This window comes from Artibeus jamaicensis, unplaced genomic scaffold, assembly GCF_021234435.1.
Source record: "Artibeus jamaicensis isolate MK-2021 breed Jamaican fruit bat unplaced genomic scaffold, CSHL_Jam_final contig_3152, whole genome shotgun sequence".
NCBI lineage: Eukaryota > Metazoa > Chordata > Mammalia > Chiroptera > Phyllostomidae > Artibeus > Artibeus jamaicensis.
Window position 1 is genome coordinate 2,611,922 of NW_026521729.1, and position 26,396 is coordinate 2,638,317.

At 57.6% G+C, this 26,396-nt stretch overlaps 1 protein-coding gene across 1 annotated transcript in view; it reads right to left on the bottom strand.

The window, feature by feature from the left end:
- Positions 1-3,792: 3,792 nt before the first annotated feature.
- The window catches only part of SLC6A2 (solute carrier family 6 member 2), a 36,176-nt gene continuing 13,572 nt past the window's right edge, over positions 3,793-26,396 (bottom strand). Inside the window, exons 4-15 of the mRNA XM_037141612.2 lie at positions 24,694-24,931; positions 19,399-19,537; positions 12,438-12,572; positions 10,808-10,911; positions 9,801-9,925; positions 8,959-9,071; positions 7,664-7,792; positions 7,152-7,251; positions 6,142-6,242; positions 5,572-5,739; positions 4,295-4,366; positions 3,793-4,022 (exon numbers count right to left, since the gene is read on the bottom strand). Coding sequence (XP_036997507.2) covers positions 3,999-4,022; positions 4,295-4,366; positions 5,572-5,739; positions 6,142-6,242; positions 7,152-7,251; positions 7,664-7,792; positions 8,959-9,071; positions 9,801-9,925; positions 10,808-10,911; positions 12,438-12,572; positions 19,399-19,537; positions 24,694-24,931 — 1,448 coding nt within the window. The 3' untranslated portion in view covers positions 3,793-3,998. The remainder of the gene's footprint in view (positions 4,023-4,294; positions 4,367-5,571; positions 5,740-6,141; positions 6,243-7,151; positions 7,252-7,663; positions 7,793-8,958; positions 9,072-9,800; positions 9,926-10,807; positions 10,912-12,437; positions 12,573-19,398; positions 19,538-24,693; positions 24,932-26,396) is intronic.

Below are 26,396 nucleotides of genomic sequence, written 5' to 3' on the forward strand. Positions count from 1 at the left end.
GCTGGCAGCCTTTGGTGATCTGGTGACTGACTATACCTGTGAATGCTACAATAATAATAGTAACTGAAATTTGGTGTCTTCCTAATAAATTATTTTACAGATTAATTCTAACAATCTTCCCAGCAGCCCTTTGAGGTATATACTTGGTATCAACCCTATGAAGACTAACACAAGAAAACTTAACTAGTCAATGACAGATAAGACCAGCTACATGATTAGCTGTGCAAAAATAAAACCCCCTTATTTTAAAAGTTATTCAGAAGATGCCCTGGCTGGTGTGTCTCAGTGGATTGAGTGCTGGCCTGCAAAGCACGGGGTTGCTGGATCGATTCCCCGGCACATGCCTGGGTTGCAGGGCCAGGTCCTCAGTAGGGGGCGTGTGAGAGGCAACCTAATGTTTCTCTCCCTTCCTTCCTCTCTAAAAATAAAGAAAGAAAATCCTTTAAAAAAAAAAAAGAAAAAAGATGGGGACAGTAGAGCATGAAAGTAACCAAGGAGATTGGAGCCTGCGACAGACCAGGGAGCAGAGCCTGGGCAGCCTGGCCCCAGAGCCTGAGTCCTTCAGCACTGAGCCATCCTTGCTTCCTCCACTGGACAAAATTCAACAATGCTCGGAGCTCATCCTTCATCTCCAGACCTGCCAGAGGCACCCATTTGTCAGACGATGCGTCTCTGCTGCCCTCTGGTGGAAAGTGTCCTCATAGCCACAGCTTCTTCGAATAGAGCCCCAGCTGCCACCCCACGCCCAGACTCCCCGCAGTTTCCAAACAGCAGTTGAGTCCGCCTGTGCCCACACGTGCAGGGACAGCACTCAGACTGGCTTCTTGCAGATTCCAGAGTCGTAACCGTGCAGGAGCTGCTTGGGTGGGAGCTTCCCAAATCTCATTTCTTCTTCCAGTGAAGCTGAAATGCCTTCGGGCCCACGGAGCCTCCCCGGCCCCCAACATGGAACTAATCCTTCCCCTGGCTCCTGGGAAGTCTTCACAGCGTTTCTCTGCACAGGCTCTGCCCTTTGCCTGGGGCCTGGGCTGGTCTGAGGCTCCTAACTAGTCTCCCTGCCTCTGTTCTTCACCTCTCCTGCCCTCACCTGTGGCCATGTGATTTCTGTGCTCCACTTGTTCGGCGTCCGGGCTGGCCTCTTGATGTGCTCCTGTGCTAACCTAAGGCTGGAGGGACGGGGGGCGTGCCAGCTCCCAGCTCCCGGGTCCGGGGAAGTGGGGAGGCTTCCAACACACTGGCTCGAAGCCTCAGCCCTGTCTTCCCTCCTCCGCCTGGCAGCAGAAGTGCATGTCGGTGCCCCCTGGTGGCCACAGTGCCCGCATTATCTTCTGGTCAACTGCTTCCACTGATTACTACGTGCTCTGTCAACCCCAGGGGAGGCAAGAGGAGGGCAGAACGTCTGGGTGGGGTTCTGAGAAGGCTGCTCTCTTCCAAAGGAAGCGGGAGGGAGGGAGGAGAAGGCCAGCCTCTGCCTTCCCCCTTTCTCTCCATTTCTGCTCTCTCTGCTGAATGGTGAGCAGGGTGCCTGCAGGTGGGCTGGGCACTGTCTCCACAGGGGCAGAGAACTGCGTGCTGTGGGTGGTGAGACAGGAAGCTGGGGGCTCAACCCCCAGTGACTTTCTTAAGCTGCTACCAGTCCTTGGGGCCGCTTCGCTCACGTTCTTCTCTGGAACCAAGGACACCTTGTCAGCCTACAGGGGTGTCGAACTCCTTGTCACCAGGAGCCACATCAGCCTCGTGGTTGCCTTCAGGAGGCCAAAGGTAATTTTAGTAGTGTGTAAGTGTAACCTCTCCTTAGCAGTTACGTGAGAGTTCGGTGCTGCAGCCGGGTAGAAAACAAGGCCTTGTGTTTGCACCTGTGCTCTAGCTCCACAGGTGTAACCTTTCGCTTCTTGATTCCGAGCCCAGGTGGAAGCTCTATCTGGCAGCAGAGAGCGTGGGTTTGGGGCGTGTTTGCAGAAAGCCAGCACGAGTGCCTTCCCGGGGGGAGGGCAGAGGACCCCCCGTGTCCACCCGCTCTCTCTGACCACGGGCCTGGGGCAGGTCACGTGTATCCCAGCCCACTGGAGGCACTGAAATATATGTGCACATGGTCCCTATAAATATACATTTACATGTAAGCATGTGCCTATTTATGCATATATGTAGATGCGTGCAGGTACAGATTATATATATGTATGCACACACAAGTACACGTCGTTATTTTATGTAAATGTAATAAAGAGGGTGTTGGTACTACTGAGGCCCCATGGCCCTACCAGCTGCCCACGTTAGGGGGCAGGAAGATGGCATGTCAGGGCACAGGCTGAAGCCAGCCTTCCTGGGTTCAGATCCCCGCCTCACCAACCAGTAAGTCAGTTCACAACTCCGTGTGTCTGTCTCCCCCAGCTGTAAAGGGGATGAGAATGCTGCCTCAGTGAGATGAGGTTTGTGAAGCTCCAGGAAGAGGCACTGGGGCCGGAGAAGACCAGGTGTCTGCTGATTAAAGGCCAGCTCAGTGCCCGGTCCTTGTCCAAGGTGCTGAGGCCCCTGAGGCCTCAGCCCTGGGCCCCTGGCTTCTGAGCCTGGGGTGGACGGCCCCATCCCCCTTGAACAAAGCCAGGAGCTCCCTGCACCCTGCTTCCCTCCCAATTCCAAAGCTCCAGTGGAGTCGTGGCAAATGTACTTGTCACGCTAATCACGCTAACCCTCGCTCTGACACTCCACGGTCACGCAACTCATTTTCAATGACAGTGCTGCCGTGTCCTTCCTCTGAAGGCGTGCCTCCCCCTTCTCTCCACTGATAGGGTTTTGTTACTATCAGGGGACTGGAGATGGGGGTCAGGGCTCAATGGCAGCCCCCTGGGAGTGCGGGGAGCTGTGGTGCAAGAACCGAAATTTAGAGGGACCTGGAAATGAGTTTGGGGTGGGCAGCAGGCAGATGCCTTGTGGTTGGGCTGACTGTGGCCTTTGGGTGTGCACCCAGCCCGCTGCGGCAATGGGCTGGGCTCCCTTCAGGACCCTCTGATGCTGAGTCTTCCCGTCCTAGCTTGGAGCTCAGGGTGGATAGCACCTGAGGCGGCGTGGGTGTGGGGGCTGCCCTCTCTCTAATGACATCCTCTACCGCAGGAATAAGGGACCTGTGGCTCTGGGTATGTCCAGGCCATGGTCCTCACAGGGATCTTCTTTGGGGACAGAGAGAATCTTTCTTGACTTCCTGAAAGCCAACCTCTTGCCTTCATGCCCAGCTAGTCAGAACTGTTGGAACAGTTTCCGTTCAAAATCCCCCAAAGGGTCTTTCCACGGACATCATGACAGGGACGGATACACCCCAGCTCCTGGGCACGGACTAGACCCCAGAGGACTGGGGGGGAAAGGCGTGGGTGTGTTGGAGAGAGAGGGTCTACAGACATCACCCCAAACCCCACCGGGTTCTTGTTAGTGTCTGGTTTGCGGTGGCTGGTTTAGCGACACCCTAACTGGTGCCGGGTAAACCCAGGGCTTCTCCCGTGGCCCAGAGCCAGCAGGCGGGGAAGGGAACTTGTCCCCAGGCACGGCCTCAGCTTGGGCTGTTTCTCAAGTTGGGTCAGGCGTCCCCAAAACAAGAGGATCGAAAGAAGTCATTTTTTTCAATTCTCTACTTTTTTTTAAGTATATTGTATTGATTATGCTATTACAGTTGTCCCAATTATTCCCCCTGGGCCCCCTCCACCCCATACCCCTTCCCTCCAGCAATCCCCCCTTAGTTCATGCCCATGGTCGTGTGTAGAAGTTCTTCATTTCCGTTCCCGCCTGTCCTCTTCTCCCTTGAGGCTCACCGACCGAAGCTCACAGCCCCCCAGCTGGGTGAACAGGAGGTGAGGGGAGACCGGACCACGACCTCATTTGCAGCGGGGATGAGAGGAAGGGTGGAGAGGGGCACCTGCCGGGGGAGGAGTCCCTGGACAGCGTCCTGGTGGGAGCGAAGCGGACACCTGGGCCTGGACATTGGCGCGGCAGGCTTCCTCCTCGGGGCCAGGTCAGATGGCCAGCCAGTGTCGCAACTGTGGGGACATGGCCAGGCCTTAGTGCTGGGGCCAGGGGGCAGGGAGGGCACCGCGGAGGCAGAAGCACCCTCCCTCCCCAAGACCCGGAGGGCACGCAGGCGACTTCCCTGCTGGCCGCTGAGGCTCAGATGCGGTGAAGGGGAGTTCCCACTGCCAAACAATTCGTCCGAAGCAGGGAACTCACCGGGACCCTCCCCCACCCCCGCCTTGGATGTTTTTAAGAGAAAAAAGGTGCAACTGGCGACCCCACTGGTGCGGGCGGCACCCACCTGGAACTGCCTGACGTTCCTCTGGGCCACCAGGTGGTGTTCGTTCTCCGGGGTGATGCCATAGGCCAGTCTCTGTGGGAGGTGGGGTGGGCGGGAGGCCTCAGCCGGGCCTGAGGCCAGGGCAGGGCCACCTGCTCTTTGGGCCTGAAGTCCCACATGGGCAGCATAACAGGCCCATGTAGACCCCCTATCACGGGGTCACCTCACTGAGTCATTCATCCAGGAGCTGTGGGCAGACCCCGGGGGTCCGGAGGGGAAGAGACCCGCAAGGCCTCAGATTTGGAGGAGCTGGCGGCTTGTGGGAGGGGCAGGCACGGAAAAACCAAACACAGGAGCAGGTCTGACCCCAGGACGGGAGTGCTCCCAAGGTGAGAACACAAAGCTGGAAGCAGGTCCTGGTTTCGTGTCTGGGGCAAACTCCCAGAACCCCAGATCCCCCCTGCCCCCCCCACCGGCGACCCAGAAGCTCTTGGGCTTGGAATTTCATGGACGTATCACGAGGAACTAGAGGAGGCAGCCGCAGCCCTGCCGGGGACCCCCTTCCTCATGTCCTCACTGGTTCACCGGGCCCCTAATGGGAGCGGGAGCTCCGGGAAGGCCTGCCCATGCTGGGCACCCTGCCTGGGCCAGCTGACCCGCAGGCAGGACCTGTGAAGGGAGGAGGGGTGAAGCCTGCATTCCGCAAAGGATGGAAGGGAAGCACCTTCACCACCACTCGTAAGAGATGGGCCCCTTTAACAGCCCGGGAGCAGGACAGACGTCATTTCAGACTTGGAGCCTCGGTTCCCCAGACCCTTGTCTGAGCGCACAGGAAGGGAGACATATTTTGCAGACCTTTGGTCTGGGCTGACCCAGTTCAGGTTCAGGAAAGAGGCAGGTACAAGCCAAGATACCAGGTCCCAGTGAGCTTGGACCTGGGGAGCTGGGACAGGGCCAACCTTAGAAGGGGACACGGGGGGGCTTCCTTCACGGGGTCCGCAGAGGACGGGAGAGCTGAGCGCCACCTCCTCGCAGGAGCCCCGTCACAGTGCTCATGACACGCGACACAGGAGCTGGTAACACGTGTTGAATATCTGCCAGGTGCCCGGCACTCGGCAAGCGCTCCTTTTCCTTCAAGGTCCATGGGATTGTCCCCAGGTTACAAGTGTGGGAACCGAGGTTCACGGTGGCTCTGTCTGAACCCGGGGTCCCTGTCCCATCTCCCCTCTCGCCCCGGCAGGAACGACCCAGATGTCCCCTCCCAGACCGCCCCCTGCCCTCCCCCGGGCGGAGCTCACCTCCCACAGGGAGCCCCTCGTGCTCAGAAACTTGTAGGCGACGTAGGCGGGCACCAGCGTCATGGAGGAGAGCGCAACGCCCCAGCCCACCCAGTTGGCCCAGAGCGGGAAGACGTAGTCATCGTAGGTGAGCTGCTTGAAGTTGATGATGCTCACCACCACCACGAACTGGGGTGGGGGGGCAGGAGTGGAGGGATGAGGGGTGAGGGGCAGCAAGTGAGCGGGCAAGAGGGATTGCAGGGGGCGGAGAGAACAGAGGAAGAATTCGAGAAGCAAATGGTAATCACAGGGAGGCAAAGATACAGGGAACAAGAAAAGAAGAATGGAGAGGTGACCTTGGAGCTGGGCCGACTGGTGGCACAGAGCCGTCCAGGGACCTGGCCCAGGCTGCGGACCCCGCTGGCGTGGAAGTCCCACTGCCTGGGCAACAGGCCTGAACAGCCCCATGTCCCCTCCAAGTGGCCGGGACTGTGCACCCCAGATCCTCCTCCCCTAAGAAGCAAACGTGCCCCCACCCCCACCCCAGGCCCAGTTCCCTGGAGGCCAGGACGCCCCGCCCACAGCACACACCAGGAGGAAGGCAGGGCTGATGAACTTCCAGCACAGTCTCCAGTACAGGCCTGGCTTGAACCCCATCATCTGCTGGATGTCACTGCTGAACCTGTCCACACCTGTGTACACACACGTACATACACATGCCTGTCACCGTGGCCTTGCAGAGCCCCAGGCAGAGAGCTGGACAGAGTGGCAAGACGGGACACCCCAGCACTTATTCCTGGGGACAGGCCCATGCTGGGGCAGAGCAATGGAGGGGACACACAGACAGTGCCACCACTGGGCCACTCCCATTCACTTTCCAGAGGGAGACAGGCTTGGGGGGCGGAGGGGAGGGGACTTGCCCCAGGTCATAAGGCCAGGCCAGCCTGACTCCAAAGCCTGGCTTCCCCTCTGGTCCTCGCTCGTCAACCCTGAGGCTTTGGAGACGGAGCCTTCTCGGGCTTCGGTCTGGTGGAGGAAGGGCCCTGGCTCATGCCGAGATCTCTTCGTGACTCACAGCAAAGACCGAGAACAGGACTCACTTGGGTGTGACAGGGAATCAACGGTGGTGACACACTGACACTTGGTAACACGTTACACCCGCTCAGCTGCAGAAAAAGCTTCCCAGACAAGACACAGGGTCCCGGTTACACGGGAATTTCAGACAGACGATGAAGACCATCTTAGTTTAAGCGCGTCCTGTGCAGTATTCAGGACACACGTGCCCTGAAACAATTATGCACCGTCTGTGTGAATTTCAGCCGTCACCAGGCACCTTGTCTGTGTGGAATCTGGCCGTCCTGCTGTGGAGTGGACTGCGGGGCTGGGCAGCGGCGGCCTCTGCAAGTCCCCTCTTTAGGAGCTGACACTGGACGCCTTTGCGGCCCCACTGAAGGGGGTGTGGTTCTCAGGGGGGCGAGCTGAGGCCTGGGGGAGCTGTTCCTGAGCCGGCACGACAAGGAAGCCCCTTCAAGATCCAAGTGAAAGTGCCCAGGAACACGGGGGGCCAAGGCTCTTCCACACACGCAGGGGGCAGCACGTACCGTAAAACCAGGAGACGCCGATGGCCTCCATGAGCACCGCGAACAGGATGGAGGTGCCCGCCGCGAACGTGTCCAGCAGGGTCAGCACGTATATCCCACCCTGGCACGAGGGAGAGAGCTGAGGCCGTCTTGGCTGGAAGCGGCCGCCAACAGTTCCATCCATCGCGACGTCCCCGTCCCCTGTCCCCTGTCCCATGGCTCAGAATCCAGTTTGAGAACGTGGGTGACAGGGTTTTTGGGGCCACTGTGCTGGGGTCACATGTGTGTGTCCTGACCGAGGCCTTCCAGAGTCACGGGGTCCGAGGGTGTCAAAGGGACTCTGCTGCCTCTGATACTACCGCTGGCTGGAGAGCCCCAGGCTCAGAGGTGGGAGGTGACAATGGGGTGTGACCCTAGGGGATCAGGCCACAGGGTGGAGGGTGTCTGGCCCCTGAGCTCACCGGCCCTGCCCCATACCAGCTCCCCGCCCCCTCCCCGAGCAGGAGGGGACCTGGACCCCTGTCCCTCCTCACCTTGGTGATACAAAACAGGGCCAGGAGGAAGGTCCCGAAAGTGACGCCGAACGTGAAGAGTTTCCGGTGTCTCTTCAGGACCTGGAAGTCGTCGGCCAGGCCCGTGATGACGGCTTCCATGCCTCCCATCTGGGGGGAACCAGGCAGGGTGGGTGCAGGAAAGTGGGGCTGCCCTGAGCCTCAGACTCTGGCTCCCCCACCCCCCTGCCGCCGAGGGGCTCACGCACCGATGGCCTCGCCTCTCCAGAGACATCGGCCGGCACCGCCTGCCTCCCCAGCCTCTCACCCTCTCGGCCGAACTCAGCACTCAGAAACCACACGGGGCAGGGGGGCAGGCAACTCTGTCGCCCCTGATCAACAAGCACCTGTCCCTTCCCCCGCCACTCAGCCTCGATGGTGTCAGGTGAGCCTGCAGGAGCGTGAAAGGCACAGTGTGCCCAATACCCAGGTAACATATCAGCCCATGAGCAGGGTGTCCTGGAAACAGCAGCCAAAGGGGAGTTTCTGGTGCCGGGGACTCCAGGCAGCAGCTTCCGATAGGACTGGGGCTGCGTTCCCATTCCCCCGCGTGTGGAAGGGTCACGTAGCCCACAGCTCCGGGCTAATTTATTGTTCATGGCCTCACATGAGTAATCGTCATGTGTTTGCTTACGCGACACCCCGACCGAGTCTGGGACGGCAGACAAGTAGCATACAGGCCACCCCTCCCCTTGGCAGGCTTTGCTCAGCAAAATCGGGGGCCCCGTCTCAGGGCCTGGAAGCAGCCTCGGACCCTCCTGCCCACCCTGCTCCTGGCAGCTGCCCGCACTGCCGAGGCCGAGAGAGGAAGCCAGCCTGCCCTCCCTACTCTAAGACTTCTCGCCAACTTGCAGGCATGATGTCCTGCAAGTGGACAGACAGAAAATTGCCAGGAAATCTAATCTTACAGATGGGCCAGGTACAGGTTCTACGATGTGAAAAACGCTGCGAGGGCTTTGGTTGATGATGTCATAAGGGGAGGAGCGCCCGGCTAGAGGAGAGGCGCTCTGCGCCCTCTCTGATTCCAGTTCCCGTCTGCAAGAGGAGAGCGCTGGGCTGGCCGATCTGCGGTCCCCCTGGCGTGGATTTCCACCGTGCCACTGGGTATCTATTGGGTCCCGGCTATGGCTTACATCTCACCTTTCTGAGTCAGGACTCACTTCCTCGTTTGTGTTTAAATAGGGCCTTCTGGAAAGGACCAGGGGTCTGAATGGGGGCACTTGAGGCTGAGCTGCATGGGGAGTCGGTGGGGGGGTGTCCTGAGCAGGGTCACTCACCGAGCTGTCAATCCCCAGGGCCAGGAGCATGATGAAGAACACCACGGCCCAGAACGTGGACCCCGACAGGGTGGAGATGGCTTCTGGGTACAGGATGAAGACCAGACCAGCTCCTGGAAGAAACGTGAGGGCCTCGTCACTGGCTGGGACTGCCAGTCGGGGTGGCAGGTGAGAGGAGGGCCTCGGGGGGGCTCCACCGGCCTCAGGCCAGCCTGTGGCATGGGTCAGCGATGCGTGGGCAAGAAAAACCAAGGCCTGGGGATGACAGACAAACCCAGCTCCAGCTTGCAGCCCATGCCCCAAGGACGTGGGTCTCTGGTGGCCCAACCGGAGAGCGGTGCCCCATCCTGACAGCTCCGGCACCTACCCTCCTCCTGCACCCCCTGGGGGGTCCTCTATGCTCACAGACCCCGCCCCAGGTCTCAGCTTCTTTGGGGCCACGAGAATACCGGAAACAGTGGGGAAGGACACAGGCTCCACAGCTGGACTGGTCAGCTGGGGGACCTTGGGCTGCTTAGCGCGAGTCTCAGTGTTCTCATCATTAAAATGGGTCCATTCACTCTCACCTATGAGAACTAAGTGATGGTGCATCAGTGCACAGCCCAGGGGCTGGAGCCGAGCGGATGCTCAGCTGGACTCAGAGGAGGGCGCTGCTACGTCGCAGGGCCCAGGACCACCTGGAACTCCCACCCAGATGGACCCAGAGTACCTCCCGAGGACCCTCTGGAAAGAGCTCCCCGACCGGCGCGCTCAGTCCCACCGCCGCTACAGAGCTGCACGGCCTTGAATGAGGCAGGTTGCTCAGCCACCTCGTCCTCCCATGGCTAGGTCCACCCACCCACCTTCAGTGGCGACATCCTCGATGTTGACCTTGTGCTCGTGGGCCATGTAACCGAGGATGGAGAAGATGGCAAAGCCAGAGACGAAGCTGGTGACACAGTTGATGGTGCTGGTAAGCAGGGCGTCCCTGAGGGAAAGAGTCACTGTTAGTTCAAGTCGGCGGACTCCCCGCCTCTGCCTCTGCTCATCGACCCCTGGACCACCTAGGGACCCTTGCAGCCTCACACACCTCCCATGTCCTTGCTACACCAGGCCCCCAGGCCCCACCATAAGGAGGCGAGTGCCTGCAGCTGCAAGAAACAGGTGCACAGCTGCCGGGGCCATGTTCTGAGACCAGAGTTTGGCACCAAATTCTTGTTGGGGAACAGAGTCACCAGTGCCCTTCTCAACCCACTTTCCGTGGCCCCCCACCATCCCTCGGCTTCTCAGCGGGCAACCAAGAGCTTTGCTCAGGGGGCCCAGCCCCCCTTCCAGGCTTGCTCTCCATCCAAGCAAACCAGGGGGGTAAGTCACCTCCCTGGTGCTGCCGAGGCTGCTCCCCACCACGCCTGCCACCCACTCTGTGTCTGCCTATCGCGGTCCCGACCGTCCTGCAAAGCTGGCCTCCAGCCCACCTCCAGGCTCTTGCCAGCCCCCCCCGCCTACCACCCCGGGGCTGATCATCCATTTCCGCACTCTTCCTGCAGCTTGCCCCACTGGTACGCACCAGCCTACTCTGTCTCCTACCAGAGGGTTGTGACTCTGTCTTTGGCCTTTGACAGAGAGGGACGGACAGAGGCCCATTCTGTGCAGACCCCACTGCCCTGGGCAGACTTCTGCCCGCCCCTCACCACTCATGTGACCAGCCTGGGCACCAGATGGACAGACAGACAGTGCTGTCTGCTCTGAAAGCCACACCCTGTCCCTGTGTCCAGCTACCCGTCCCCTGTCCCAGCACGCACTCTCCCCTCGCTGCCAGGGCTGGTGCCCAGGATGCAGAGCCACCCGGTGCCCCGGGGACAAACCTCACCTGTAGCAATTGTTGTCGAATTTGTTGTAACTGGCGAACGCGATCAAGACTCCAAATCCAGCCCCCAGGGAGAAGAATATCTGAGTCGCCGCGTCGATCCAGACCTGAGACGGGCAGACAAAAGCCATCACCCTCGGCTGCCTCCAGAAGGGGGCTGTCTCACTAATCCAGGAGGGCTGGGGCGCCCCAGAGACACTGCGACCTGAGAAAACGAGGTCTGCAGCGGAGGTGGCAGCAGGCCACTCCCAACCCCCGAAGCCTGGACAGAATGGCGGGACAGAGGACCTGGGGTGTCTCCAGCATCTCCTGGTGCTGGGTGGTCTTCACAGGAACTTTCTGGCTCCACTTTGTGTCCCAACTGTCCACGGAAGGTAGTGAGTGGAGAGCCCAGGCTGCGTGGGTGGGGTGAAGTCACGACCCTCCCAGGAGTTATGGGGACTGCGTCTTCAGGAAGGGGGTAAGTTTCTAGCATCTTCCACCAGCCACACAGGGGTTTCTCCTGGGGGCCAGTGGCGTTCACTTATTCTTCCATCTTTTGAGTGATAAAGGCACATGGCCCTGGGCCTAGAGACCGAGTCCCTGTCCGGGCTGCCGGCCTCCCGGTCAGACCCGGGTCCACTTTGAGTCCCTGCCTACCAGTTCCCGCATCGCTGTCCTGGGGATGATGACACCTTGCCTCCCCACCAGGGGCCGCCGTTAGGGTTGGTGAGATTTCTGTCGTCTCCCCACTCACATTCTTCTAGGCTCCCCCTGCCCTGTGGGCACAAGAGGGGCAGCCGGATGGAGGAGGACAGAGCAGCTCCCGGAGACAGTGCCGGGGCGTGGCTTCTATGAAGGCTCCGCCCGTTTAAACACTGGCAAGCGGCTAGAACTCTGACCTGCTTCACGGTTTACGAGGCTGATTCTTGCCTCATGCTCTGCTATCTTTCTGGTAGTCACTAAGGAAATGGGTTTTGCTCTTGGGGGCTTGGCTGTAACCCCGCGGTATGCTGCTACGTTATAACTCGGGGAGGTGAGTCATGGGAGGGCTCCCTCCTGGTCCCGTGTGGCCAGAATTGGTGTGAGGGACAATGTCGAGGAGCTGTCACTGAGGCGGGGCTGAGGGAGGTCACCTGAGCCGAGGTTTGAATCTCTGCTCAAGGCGCTGGCCCCTCTGAGACTGTGCTCCCAGCCTCACCTCCCTGCTTTTGGCTCCACTCCAGCTTCACCCACTTCACTGTCATCTGTGACCCTGGCCAGGACACAGAGCTGCAGGGGGTGGTGGGAGAGGCAGTCAGCAGGCCCAAGTCTCCCTCTGGCTGATGAGGGTGGGGGCAAGGACCAGCGCTGGGGACCTCAGAGTGGAAACAGGACTGGGCTGGCTTGGGTAGGCTGGGGGCCCACAGCACCAGGCAGAGGTAAAACCGGGATGGAGTATTACTCCTGTGAGAAGAGGCGTCTACAAAGGCCACCAAAAAGAACCACGCAATCCCAGACCATCAGAGCTGGACGGGGTACATCAAACTGGCATCGGTCCAGTGGAGAAGCATCAGCAAGTTTGGGGCAGAGCCAGGACCGGGTTTCCTACCGCCGCCTGACCCGAGAGCCCTTCCTGACCCCGGCATGTGGGTGGGGGTCATTGGGCACCGACCGTGGCCTCCTTCAGGCGGTAGAAGTCGATGTGCAGGTAGGCGCTGATGCCATTGGAGGCGCCGGGCAGCGTGAGGCCGTGGACCAGGAGCACGAACAGCACGAAGTAGGGCAGCGTGGCCGTGATCCACACCACCTGCCAGGAAACAAGGCTGCCCTGAGGGCCTGGCTCTACCCCGGGGGCGGGGCAGGCCCTCTCCTCCCACCTCCCTTTACACAGTGCGTGGCTGGCCGCTCTGTCTCCAGGCCAGGCCTGGGCCGGAATCCACCAGAGAGTGAACAGGCATGGGCCACACCCCTCGGGGCCCACTCAGAGCTGAGTGGGAGCCAGCCACCCTGGGCACAGCGCTGCCGCCAGGGCCAAGGGCGTGAGGACAATGACCAGGTTCTCGCAGCACCTGCCGCTTCCTCCTCCGCCACAAGCCGCCTCTCCTGGCCCCTTCAAGCTGCCCGGGAGGAACTAAACACACCTGCCTTTCCACCCTGGCCCCTCCCTCCATGGCTCCTCTCTCCCTCCCCTCTACCCTCATTTAAGCACACCCTGCTACGCTCATTGCCCGGGAAGGGATGTGGCCGGGCAGGAAGCAAATGGGGCTCTGGCCCTCCTTCAACAGTGTGGGGGTATTTAAGGGGCATAAAGTCCCAGAAACCCTGCAAGAAAGAGACGCTCCCAGATGACGATGACACCCTCTTGCCCCCTCCTCCTCAGGTAGGGGGGGACAGAGAAGGGAGGCGGGAAGAGGGGGGCTGTGTGGGCTTCCTCGCCGCTCCTTCCCACCCTTGACAACATGCCGACATATTCTGGGGGAAGTTACAGATAAAAAGGTCCAAGTTCACACCCCCTTCCTGAAGCTTCTGGTTTAATTCTGTGCACTGGGACCTGCACTTCAGGACGCTTTAAAAGCTCCCCCTGCTGGTGTAGACGTGCAGCCAAGGTTAGAGTCACTGCTGCAGGCAGAGGTGGCCACGGGCAGACGCAGGAAGCAGACCCGGCCCCCAGCAGCAGCGTGCTCAGGGCTGGCACGCCCTCACCCAAGGAAGACTCCGCCGAGGCACTAGAGGACGCATGACTTAAGGGCCAGATGGCCGGCCTCTCAAGGTCCTGACACCAGACAGCCCCCAGAACCTTTACGCATCCGTAGGGAGAAAACGGAAGCCCTGAACCACGTCTGAGGGTGAAGTTCTTTGCCAGCCTAGAGCACTGTGGGCCCCCCACAAGCACTGAGATGTGGGAAGTGAAGTCCTATGCTCCCCACAGTTACGTTTACGGGCTGACATCTAGCCTCCTTGTCGTCTTTCCCACTGGGCCATGAGCACGTTAGAAGCAAAACACCCACAGTTCTCAAACTTGTCTCCAGCACATGGCACACACGGATGCCTAAAAAAAATGTTTGTTGGATGGGTGGAGGAATGGTTGATAAATAGGGTGGTTGACGGATGGACAGGTAGGTAAATGAATGGATAGATGGTTGGGTGAGAGGATGGTTGAATGGTTGGGTGGATGGATGGATGGATGGATGGATGGATGGATGGATACATAGTTGCATAGATGGTTGAATGGATAGATGGGTGATTAGCTGAGCACACGGTTAAGTGTTCCCCTCGAGCTGGGACAAATGGGACTAACCCCTCAGTGACAGGGACGAGGAGAAGCCCTCAGACACCCTTGCTAGGTCCTGGCTGCCGTGTTCCCCTCCAAGTCATGTCACCAGCGGGGGGCCCACCACCCCTCCCGCCCGGACACTGCACCCCTGGCCGGACTGGAAGGACTCTCGCAGGGGGTCGGGAGGCAGCCCTGCCCTGGCCATGCCTGAGGCTCCAGCATGGACTCTATTTCCCTAGGAGCACATCAGGGCATGATGGAGCTGACCCCAGCTGCAGTCAACCATCAAGTAGGGAGTTCGCTCAGTCCCTGCACACATGTTCGAAGTCGACCATCTGAGGCTCATGAAGAGTTCTCAGAACTGAGGGCAGGAGTGGGTTCTGCGACCCTTGTGTGGAAGGGGAGGCACTTGGGCCTCAGCCAATAGCTCGCTCATGCTCATGGGTGCCCTGGTTGCACCCTTGGTGGAGAAAAGGGACCCATGGGCTGTGTCCACCCCACCCCAGGCTTCTCTTCTCCCAAATTTTTGGTGTGCAGTGAAGCTCTGGCTATGAGAAGCCAGACTCGGTCCATCTTTGAGAAGGAGATGAGAGGAATGACTGGGAGCCCGCTGGTTCTGACAAGTGCCATCAGTCCCCAAGGGAAGACACTGCTTTCTGCTACCTCAAGTCCCACTTCTCCACCTGGTGTTTCTGTGGGTGCAGGTTAGAATTTGCATGGTTCCAGGGTGCCAAATGCAATGGCTGACAACCCCAATGCGCAAGACCGAGGCTTCGGCAAAGGGAGAGCTTCCTAATGGACAGAGGTCTCTAAAGAGGAAAGGAGGTGAGCTCCCTGTCCTTGCAGGCATGCAAACCTTGCTAGGATCCAGGCACGAGGCAAAGGACTAGGTCAAGGGGAGGCCCCTGGACCAGCAGCATCAGCAGCACCAGAGTTTTTCAGAAATGCAATGCTCACCCCAGAGTCACCCTCTCAAGGAGGGACCCAGGACCTGAGCTTCAACAAGCCCTCCACGTGGTTCTTATGAGCATCAAAGGTTGAGAAGCCCGGCTCAAGGTCATGGCCAAAGTCTTCTCTCACACAGGAAGGATGCAAGCTGCCTGCATGGAACCTCTAATGATTTATAATTTACACTTCTCCAAACTGGGTCTCCGGACATGCGCACTAACAATGGAGACATACTAAGATTTGTGGGGTGAGGGGCACACACTTGTTACTTAAGAAAATGCTGAGCTGTAAATGTTTCTGCCCATTCACTGGTCACAGGCAAAGGATGCTGTCCATTGTAGCAGTGTCCAGCAGGGGCGCGACAGCAAGCCAGGACAAGCCTGCGTTGACAAATTAGTGAGAATTTGGCTGGACTGACGACTTGAATGCAAAAGGTAACAAAAAAACCTTTCTATTTAAATGTTCTGGAAGTCAGGTTTACCTTGAATTGGTCCAGTTTCTCTGCCCCTGACCCCACCAACTTTACCAGAATTCGAGAAAGTGCTCTGTCTTGTCCCATTTCCCGGAAAGCCCAGAGCCAGGCGGGGAAGAGGACGGAGTGTGGTGGTTGACCCCGGCCAGTGCCGTTGTCCTGACTTATCTCCAGACATAAGGAAGTCCAAGGTTCCTGGACGTTTGGTTCAACAAGTAGAGCAGCAGGGAGCCTGGGCTGCACCCTCTTCCGGCCCCACAGGAAGTAGGCAGTTTGAAACCCACTGAGCACCAGCAGGGGGGCTGATGATGGCCGAAGGATTATTAGTTGAGCAATTTCCATCTGCCCGCCCTGCCCTGAGGACCTCTCGCTCTACCCTCTGGGCAGCCCTGAAGGCTGGTGCCATGATACTTGCTGTCACTTTGCAGGTGAGGACCCGAAAGCTTAGGGGGCATTGTTAACCTTGGGGCCACCCAGTAGGAAATGATGGTACTTGGGCTTGGATGCTGGTGGTCTGGCCACCAGGCCACATGCTTAATCATTCACTCTGCTGTGTACTTGAGACCCAGGTTCAAGTTCTGACTGTGCTGAAGATTGCTATGCAACCCTTCCCCTCTCTGGGCCCCAGACTCCCTCTGTCTACAAGCAGGAAGGAGTGGATGGCCCTTGAGTATCTCCCAGAGGTCTGCAGTAGGTGCTGGCTTACTAGGCTTGCAGCCGCTGAGGGCCAGTGCAGCCAAGAGCTGGGAGGTGGGGGAGGTGGGCAGGGCTCCAGAATGGAGAAGGGACACACACACACTTGCCTGCGCCCTGCCTGCTAACTCCTGACTCAGACCTCCACCCCCTACCCTGGGGTGATCCGTGGGTCAGGGTCACAGAGGTAACTTCTTCCCCAGGTTCAGACTGCATCCCCCCCAACCCCTGACAGTGCCAGCAGGGGACAGTGGGCCACACATCTTCCCACCACAGAGCTGCCAGAAAGTGGGAACATTTGCAACTCATTTCTGGCCACTCTGTGGCTGTGGAAGCTGCTAAGGAAGCCCCAGCCCTGTTCCACGAGCAATCTGGAAGATATAAGCAACGCTCTTGTTTTTCTCCCGAGCCAGTTTATAAACACAATTAGGGACAGGGCACAAGAATGTCCTACTCGAGGTCCCTCCCTGTGGACTGGGCGACTTGCGCAAACGTGGGCTGTGGATTCTGCTGACGTGTTTCCACCTGGGGGGCTTCCCTGGAGCCACATTCCTGCCCTGCCCCTCCTGTCTCTCCCCAGTGCGGGAGACGCCGCCAAAGGCCCCTCTGCCCGGAGGCACTGCATACTCAGGGCCTTCTCACTGTAACATCACTCTCCCTGCAGACAACTCAGGCTCTGCTCCGGCCAAGTGCTAAATTGGGGAGGCAGGCTCCACCCCTTGGCTGCGGCTGGCTGGGAACTTATTCTCAGGGTGTGATGTTAGAAGCCTGCGGTGGCCCCCTCCCACCCCAGGCCAGCGGTGGGGCTCCTACATGTTCAGTTGTCACACCTGCGGAGGCCTGGAGAGGTTCGGAGAGGCTGGCTGGAGCTTCTGCACCTCCCACGCCTTTGCTCAGGCTCCTCCCCTGAAAACCCCCTTCCCTTTACCCTGTCTCCTCCGCTCTCCTCCTGCCTCTGTCCTCCTCTGAGCCCAGATGCCACCCTCTCCGCGGTCCTTGCCGACCGAGAACTTTCTTCCCTCCCTAACACAGCCTCTCCCAGGTCTATGGCCACAAGGCACCACGGTGCTAAACACCTTCTGTGTTGAGATAAAATGCACATAAACACACTGGTGCTGGGACTAAAACCACCAACACGAGACAGCTCGTACTTTATCCCTGGTGCATGCACTCGGCTCTCATCTGGCCTGTTTCATTAAAAAAAAAAAACTGCTCGTGCAGACTGACTTGATTTAACGGCAGTTTAGAAATCCACATGTTCTATGTGCGCTACATACAGTGTAGCCTGACTGCCTGGTGCAAAATTATCTCCAAGGCCAAGTTAAATTTATAAAAGCAAGGTATATAACACTGTGTACTTTCTATGTAACAATGTTTATTAATAGTTTGTGGGTATTTCTGTTTATTGAAAGGGGGACACCTTATGTCTCTGGGCAGAGACTTAAGAAACGATGCCATTGGCTGATCCACACCTGTTTGTAATACGTGTGGACTCGAGAATAATTAAAGAAGGGATCTGGCTTATTTAGCTTTGTATCATCAGTACTAGCATCAAGCCTGGCACATAGTAGGTGTTTAATAAGTTGGTGTCCATAAGTGTGTTTAATAAGTTGAACTGAATTCAACAGAACATTTACTGAAGGTCCCCAAACTTATTTACCCACCGGCTCTGCTTCCTTACTTCTACCTTCCCTCGTTCATCCCTAAATAAATACGCACTGGAGGCCTGCCACGGGCCAGGTGCTGCATGGCGGGGGTGCAAGCTGGGTTCTCTCTCCTCCAGAATCCCTCCCGGACTCGAATTCTATTGGGGCTTTTCCTTGGACAGGACCCTGTGTCTTGGATGTGCTGACAGGAAGCGTCACTTCAAGCTCTTCTTGAGGGAATTCGCCTCCGCTGGCTATTGGGCCCCCGCCTCTACCTTTGCCCTCAATGGCATGACCAAGAACCTGGGAGTGACAGAGAGAATGCTGATGCACCCTGCTTTCCAAAATTGTCACCCATCTCACGAGGCATCTCACGAACTCACATCTACCTGATTATGGGAGATGATCGCCTTGTGACCCCCCCAGTAAAACCCACCCAGGGTGGGGTCCCCTCCCACGAGGCTTATCTCAGCCTTGGGGCAATACCAACACGATGCAAGCGAGACTGGAAAGGACACACACATTGGGGCTCGTCTGCTCGGAGCGCGCACTTGGGACTTGACCGCCCCGACCACGTGGAGTGGCTACATGGCAACAGCCCAAAGTGTTCTGGCTGATGGGTCAGTGGAGGGGCCAGCAGGGTGCCCAGCCGGCACCAACTGCCATCACGTGCCCACTGTCTTGCACATTCCATCCCTGTCCTGCCCCAGCTCTGTGACCCAGGCCACGTCACACAGAGTGGAAGGACCACCCATCTGATCCCAGCCCACCCGCAGAGTCAGAAGAGCGAAGAGAATGGTTGATGTTTTACATCACTACATCTCGGGGAGGCTTGTTACGCAGCAGTAACTAACCAAAACACTGGAGAGAACAGCTCCCAGCTGCACCCTCTTGAATGCGGTCAAGTTCCACGGGGAACCCATGGGGTCCAAAGGGGGTGGTGTGTTCCTCAGCCTAAGGGTCAATAGCGGCCTGAGTCTGCTCTACCCCAAGGGGCTGGCTACAGGGGGAGATGACGCTTAGGTTCAGAATGCCAACTGTGGCCCTGTGCTCCTCTCTCCAGGACACCATGGCCCTTGAGGGCACACAGCACTGACCCCCAGGGTACACAGATACCTTCTAGAGCGTTCTCTTTTACTCAGAAATTCAGACGGGGCAACGATTGGTTCTATCGTGAAGCAATGGTTAGGTTCCATAATAGGTGGGAACATTTGCATGTGGTTTTAAGCCAAAATTAAAAATACAGGAAACCCATGTCAACAGTGTGCTTTTTGTGGCAGGGGACCAATAGGCTTTTTCTCAAGGCCCTTGGGGTGTCCCATTCCCACGTCCCAAGCTCCCCTGAAGGAAGGGAGCTTTGGTGGAAAAGCATGGGTGCGCTGGTCCACTTGTAGCCCCCCTACTATTGGGGAGCCCGGGCTCGGGGAAGAGAAGGGGTTTGTCCCGAGTCCCCCAGGGAGACGGTGGAGGAGCTGGGAGCAACCCCAGGCTTTTGTGCATCCGGTGCCGCCTTTGCTTTCTACCAGCAGACCGTTTCAGCTGGAGAAAAACTCATTGTTTGGGGCCGACCTCCCAACGGACAGAGGGGCAAAGACACTACCTTCCCCGACGTCTTCACCCCCTTCCAGAGGCTGAAGAACAGGATGACGACGACGACCATGAGGCAGAGCAGGAGCTGCCACTGCGGCAGGCCAATGTCGTGGATCCCGCTGCTCTCGTGAAGGTGCAGGACTCCACGCCTGCGGGGTGGGGGGGGCGGCAAGGAGGCGCCATCAGTCGGGGTCTCGACCAGTGGGTGCAGGTGCACATGAGGGAGACACGCCGCAGCCCTGCGTCCCCTGGGGCCGCTCCGTGCATCGTGGCCCGTGCCCAGCACTGCCCCCCCTGGGGCCAGCAAGTCCCAGGGCCAGGGCTGCTTTCTAAGCAGAAACAGAACCTTCCCCGTGTTTCCCACAGGCCTGGTCCCTGGAGGTTATAGATAGCAAGGCCCCGCCCTGGTAGTCAGAGCATCGGGGCCCTGCAGGAGTGGTGGGGGAAGCTTTACCCCCCGGGGGCATGGGAAAGTTTGGCAGTGTCAGGGAGGCCTCCGACTGTCACAGTTTGGGGAAAGGCAGTTGCTGTTGGCATCGACGGAATACAGACTGGGGACATACTGTAGACTAGGGACACAAGACAGCCTGGGACATCCAAGAATTGTCTGGTCCCAAACTGCTGTGTTGCTGAGGTTACGTGTGAGTCCCTGGTCCAGGGGCTGAGATGCCAGTCAATGTTTCTCCCACCCGGAATACCTGCCAAGGCTGAGGGTGTTGGTATCCTGCGCCCTAATAGTTCCGCTTCTGGGCGTTTACCCAGTAGAAGTGAGGACATATGTTCTCTGGAACACACATTCTAGAATGTTCATAGTGGTGTTATTCCTAATGACCCCAATTGCAAAATACTCAACTATGCATCCCCAGTAAAATAGGTCAATTCTGATCTAGTCCAAAAGTGGAATATTGTACAGGAACGTGCTCTGTGTGGACGAATCCTCACAGGTGGCTTTGCTCACACACAATTCTCGGAGAAAGAGGCCAAAATCGAAAGAGAGCAGCCTGGTTTCTACAGGGTGCCTCTCATACAAAGTATAACAATTGGAAAAACTAACTGAAGGGGTCAGAAATTGGGAAAGGCACCAGTGTCCCCGAAAGTCCCCGGGGCCTTGTCCAGGCAGCCAAAGCGGAGACCCACCGAACGACAGTCTGCCCTGGTGGCAGGCTTCTTTAGGGTGAAATGAGACTGGATTTCTGCTCCGAAGGGGAAAACGGCCACAAGACAATCACAGAAAATGGGCCTGAAATAGTTCGGAAGTTTGGGTGTCAATGAGCCCACAGAACCCGAGGTGGAGGGCTGCCCTCGCTGGAAGCCGTGCATCAGACCCTGGAAGATTCTAGACTTGAGGGGGAAAGGTGCACTGAGGCCTGGACACTCGGTCAGTGTGTCCTTGGGCAGGAGTTCGACTCTGCTCCCAGGCAGATGAGGGACGAGAAGCCACCTGGGTGCCCTGTGTCTTACGCTGACTCGGTCATTCATTTGTGCATTCATTCCAAATTGGTGCCTGTTATTTGCAGGACCACGGGGATGTGGCACACAGATGGTCCAGGCTCCGGGGTCCTGTGGACCTGGGCGGCTCCCCGCTGGCCCGGCCTGGACCCTATCACCAACTCCATACACTCTGCACATCTGTGATGAGCCAGGCACTATGCAAGGAGCCGAGACACAGCCGTGGGCAAGCAGGTGACGGCTCAGCCACACGAAGCTCCCAGGCTAGGGGACAATTGCTGGTGCGAACACTCCCCATTTTGAGCCTTTCTGCTCTTCACAAAAACAGCTCGCAATGTGGGGAACTCACAGGATGGCAGACAAGGCCTGGAACCGGGAAGAGTTAACAGATGGTACGGTCACTATCAGGACAGCGTCCTGGCTTTCCAGGGCAGCAGGCGCCTGCCAGGGAGCTAGGAAGCACCCGGAAAACTCAGCCAGGGCGTCAGCATGGCGGGCTCCATGGAGGAGGGGGCCTTCTCTGGTCTGGGGGAAGACAGGTGAATTGAGAGGTGATGCACAGAGGTGGCTGAGGGAGGGATGGGGGAAGGGGGAAGTAGACTGGCATCCCTGTCTGCAAATGAGCATGCGTGAATGAATGAGCAGAGCCGTGTGGGAGATCAAGGCCCCCAGAGACCCTCCTCCCTGCCCACCTGCCCACGGTCCCCAGGCCAGATGTTGTGGCTATGAACAACTCACCCTGCCTCAGTTTCCCCTGCAATGTACCTCGGTGTCTGGCCCTCCTTGTCCTATTTCTTGGTCAGCTTCCCTCACTCCCTCACAGCCTTGCCCAAGCTAGACCCCCATTCTCTTCCTCCAGGACAATCGTAGAAGCTCCCCCCCACCAACTACCCCGGTCTCTCTGTTCGGTCTCCTTACATTCACTGTCTGTGCCGCTGGGGCAGCCCCTGACCCATCAGAAGTTCTGTCCTAACCTCGTCCTCCTGCCCCCAGATCCTCAGAGACCCCTCGTCACCTAAAACAGTGGTTCTCCCCCTGGGGGCAATGCTGGTGCTGCCTCCCAGGAACACGAGGTCAAGTCTGGAGATACATCTGGAGGGGGTGCTGTTGGTATCTGCTGGGCAGAGGCCAGGGACGCTGCTGAACTTCCAAAATGCACAGGACATAAAATCATCCAGCCCCAAATGTCACAGGTCTCGAGGTTGAGAAACCCTGGTCAAAACCATGAAGATGTAAGCCTTTCCGAATCTCAGGCCTTTCACAAGGGCCCAGTGACCCCCGTGAGCCTCAGGCTCCTGGCAATGGCCGGCCACTCATCATTCCATAATCACAGGAAGCTCTCATCGCCCGGAGCCTTGGGACTTGGTGTTTCTTTCTGCCTAGAACACACTTCCCAGCCCAATTTGTCTGCCTGGCCAACTTCTTCTCGTTCTGCTAGTCTCAACTCAAAAATGATGTCCTGACTATGGCTCCTTTCCTGTGGGGTGGAGAGGAGGGAGAGGGAGAGGAGGGAGAGGAGAGGAAGGAGAGAAGGGAAAGGAAGGGAAAAGGGGGAGAAGACGGGGCGGGGGGGAAGCGGATGGAGGGTGGCAGGCATTGAACATATCAAAAAAAGACAGAGAACCAAAATCAGGTACTAAACTCACCTGACTAAATCCTGCCCCTTCCTGCTGCTTTATGGGCTAAGCACAAATGCCTCTAGTGTCCAGCTGGCAGGCTGAAATGCCCCTGGCAGGCCCAGGGGACCCCGCAGGCAACGGATATCCACCTTCAGAGCTGAGTTAGGCTGACTCCCAAGATGAGGAAGGTGAACCCGGGCTCCTTTCCCCAGCAGGCCCAAGCCTTGGGGTTAGTCAGCTCATGGTTTGCTGGCCCCCTAATGAAAATGAATCGCAGTGACGCATGTGGTCCAGGCTTTCCAAAGTCTACGGGCCAAACGGGCTTAGTTTCTCACTTGACATTTAAGCGCAGGGTGTTGGAGGAGGGGCGGAGGGGCAGCTCTCTTCCCGCAGGGGCAGAGGTTCTCTGCATCCGGGGCACATGGACGCAGGGCACCCTTGCACATAGAGAGGGTCCCAGAGCATCGGGGTCACTTTGAGTCCCTGGCTGTTTGGCCTCAGGCCCGGAGTCTGGAGAGAATAATGGTTTTGTTCCCTTGAACGATACGTTCCATCCATCGGCCTAAATGAGTACAAGATGGTAACGGAACTGGCCAGCAGGCTCTGAGGGAGGAGAAACAGCGAACCTCATCAGCGCTGGCTCTCGGAGTCCTGTTTGCTGGGTCCCCAGACTGAGAGGGGACAACGTGTAAAGTGCAAACATCTGGGGAACAGGGCCATGTGCCACTGAAAGAAAACCCAGAGGCAGCCCACGACTTACAGACCTCAGCGTTCACGCAAGCAGGCACCAGGTGAGAAAGGGGGGCTTGGGATGGACTCCTGTCTGCCCGGAGTGACTCCTGCACACCTGTGCCTGGACCCTCCCCGCCCTTTGCAGACTCAGACAGGAGGAGGAGAAAGACAGGAAGGAGGCCTGTGGAGTCGGGGGTACAGCCTCGACTCAGAAACCCTGGGCTTCTGCTCCGGGCTCTGCCTCTTATCCAGATACTGAGCCTCCACGTTCTTCTGTGTGAAATGGGAGTAATCTCCACCGACGGGAACTGTGAAGGCCGAATGGGACTTGGATGGGAAGGGATGCTTGGTGCCTGACTCTGACTCGTGGTGACTACGCAGCTTGGCAATGGAGGAGTGGGGCTTAAAAAGAGAGGGGAGGGGAGGGGAGGGAACTCTGTGGAGCACACAGCTGCAACAACAAGCCTAGGATTCTGCTCCCCATGCCAACCCCAAGCCCCTTCAGCCCATGCATGAGAATGTCATCCTTTCCCACCGCATTCTGCCCACAGCGGAGCCTGGAGGAGGCCTGGGGCTGTGGTTAAAGTGCACAAGCTGGGTCTCCAAAGCCAGCCCACCTCTCCCTGCTGCTGGGCGTTCAGGCAGCAGAGGAGGAAACAAGTGATAACAAGACTGAAGGCCAGGCCGTCCTTTTCCGTCTCCATTTGTAAGGACGAGCGTTGCCCAGAGCGAAACGGAAAAGTCCGGCTTTTTCCCTCGCTGTGCAATGATGACCGGACAAGCGTGGAAGCAGTTACACATCTCCACGGCACCCTCTCCTCCTGGGGCGGTCCACAGTCACAGACTGGGAAGGCCTGAAGCCTCCAGCCACAAGCACTCCAAAGGGTCTGGCATTTTCTGAGGCAATGCACCTCGGGAGAAAGCGGAGGAGGCTGCGGATTTCCTATGTTGTGACACTCGGGGGCTGTCAGCCTGGCCCCAGCAAGAATTTCATTCTGTCTGAGATGGGATGGTGTAGTGGCCAAGCCGGGGGCTCCCAGCCCTGGCTGGCTATTAGAATCTCAGAGGAACTACTAATACGAGTCCGCCTGGCTGACTTCATCTGTTCTTATGACACCTCCTCATAGAAGCCCTCCTTGACTACCTCTACCCCCAAAATCACTTTCTACCACCTAGCTGGTTTTTGTTCCTTAGGGCACTTGCACTCCCTAAAATGTGTTTTATTTCCTCAATGCCCCATCTGCGCTCTAAAACACTCTTGCTTCTTTACCTGAGTGCTCAGGTATTGTCTCCCCACCCCCGCTCTCCTGTGCCCACCCACAGTCTCATCCCACTTCCTCGTCCACGGCTGTATCCTCGGCTCCCAGCCTGGGGTCAGCATACATTGTGAGTGGTGACCAGCGTGCCCTCTGCCTCTCCTGTGGCTTTCCTTAGTGTTCGGCTCAGGTGCTGCCCCACACAGGTCTCGGTGTGCCCACCGACAGGATGAGGGGTGGAGGACTTACTCATAGAACTCTGCCGCCGGCGTGAACTTGTACTTGGAGTACTTGGTGTGGTTGCCCAGCATGGAAGCGTTGAGGAGCTTGGGGTCCGTGCAGTTGGGGCTGTTCCAGACGTGGCCACAGTCGGTCCAGGGCAAGTTGAAGGTGAAAGAGGAGAAGAGGTAGTACAGGGACCAGGCGATGATGACATTGTAGTAGAAGCCAACGTAGACGGCGATGAGGATCACGGCGTAGCCGACTCCTGGGTGGGGGCGGAGGGGCTAAGCGGGGCCGCCTTGGGTCCGGCCCAGGGCCAGCTCTCCTGGGGGAGCGGCCGACTCCAGCCACTGCACCACTGGACCCCACAGCTTTCTTTTGCTGTAGCAGATCGCCAGAACCCCACCTGTGTCTCCTAGGTACCCGCCATCCCTGTGCTCACACTCCCCCGCCCACACATGGGGCAGGCCAGCTGTGCCAGGACCCAAATGTCCCCAGGGAGCAGGGGCAGGCACTGGAGCATAATTGTCCCAGCGCCCTGCCTCGGGCAGGGTGACACTGGGGTGTGTTGCCACAGGCCCCTGGCCCACGGTGGAACTGGCTTGTGGGCTGCCTCCCCTTCCCTGTCCCCACGGCTGTTTCCTGGGATCGCCTCTCCGAATAGCTTCTTCCATTGAAATCCTTGTCTCAGGACCTGCTTCTGGGGAGCCCCAAACAAGCACACCCTGCCCAGAACTTCTGCCCCGTGTTTGCTCGGGGTCCTGTTTTCAATCACCTGCCTTATGTGCCAACCTCGTCTTCCCGAATGCATCAGAAGCTGCTTGAGGGCGAGTTCTATAGCTTCTGTCCACAGTAGGCACATACTTTTTTTTTTTGCTGCTCTGCATGGCTTTAAGAGAATAGCCTTAAGTATTCTTATCATGTAAGGCTTGAATGAGGCTAATCTCTCTCTTCTCTCATCTAACTATAGGCACATGACTCAGGCCTGGCCAATCAGAGCTCAGCTTCCCCACAGCCACAGTGATTGGTTTATTGGTAAGTATATGCCTCAAGTTGAACCAATGACAGTCCTTCCTGGCACCTTTAATGAAGTGGTAATGATGTAAGCGGTTTTTATCTTGTCCTTGTTAAACTTGGTAGGATTTAATCTTGTGCTGATGGATGGCTTTGCTAGCACTTAAGGAGACTGTGCCTGAGATAGAAGCTGATGCTGAGGAAAACAGACTTGAAAAGGATGGGCAGGGATTCCAGATAACATTACGCAAGAACCCAGATCAAGGGCCCTGGCCGGTTGGCTCAGTTGGTTAGAGCATTGTCCCCATATGCCAAGCTTGCAGGTTCAATTCCCCAGTCAGGGCACATTCAAGAATCAACCAAGGAATGCAAAAATAAGTGGAAAAACAAATCCATGTCTCTGTCTGTCTTTCCCTTTCCTCTCTCTCTAAACATCAATTAAAAAAAAAACCTAGATCAAGCTGTACCTGAAGCTAGCAAGAAATCCCTGATTCCTCAACTTTACTGTATCATAAGCCAATAAATTCTCTTTTTATATTCAAGCCACTTTGAATAGGATTTCTGGAAATAAAAAATAATTCCTAACTAATGCACTAACATCTTACACGCCTCTTGCACCAGCTGGTATCTGCTGAAGGACTGTGCACAGAGCGGGAGCTTGGGAGACACACGCCAGCTGAGGAGAGGTTCAGAGGAGTCATGCTGGTGCTCAGTGC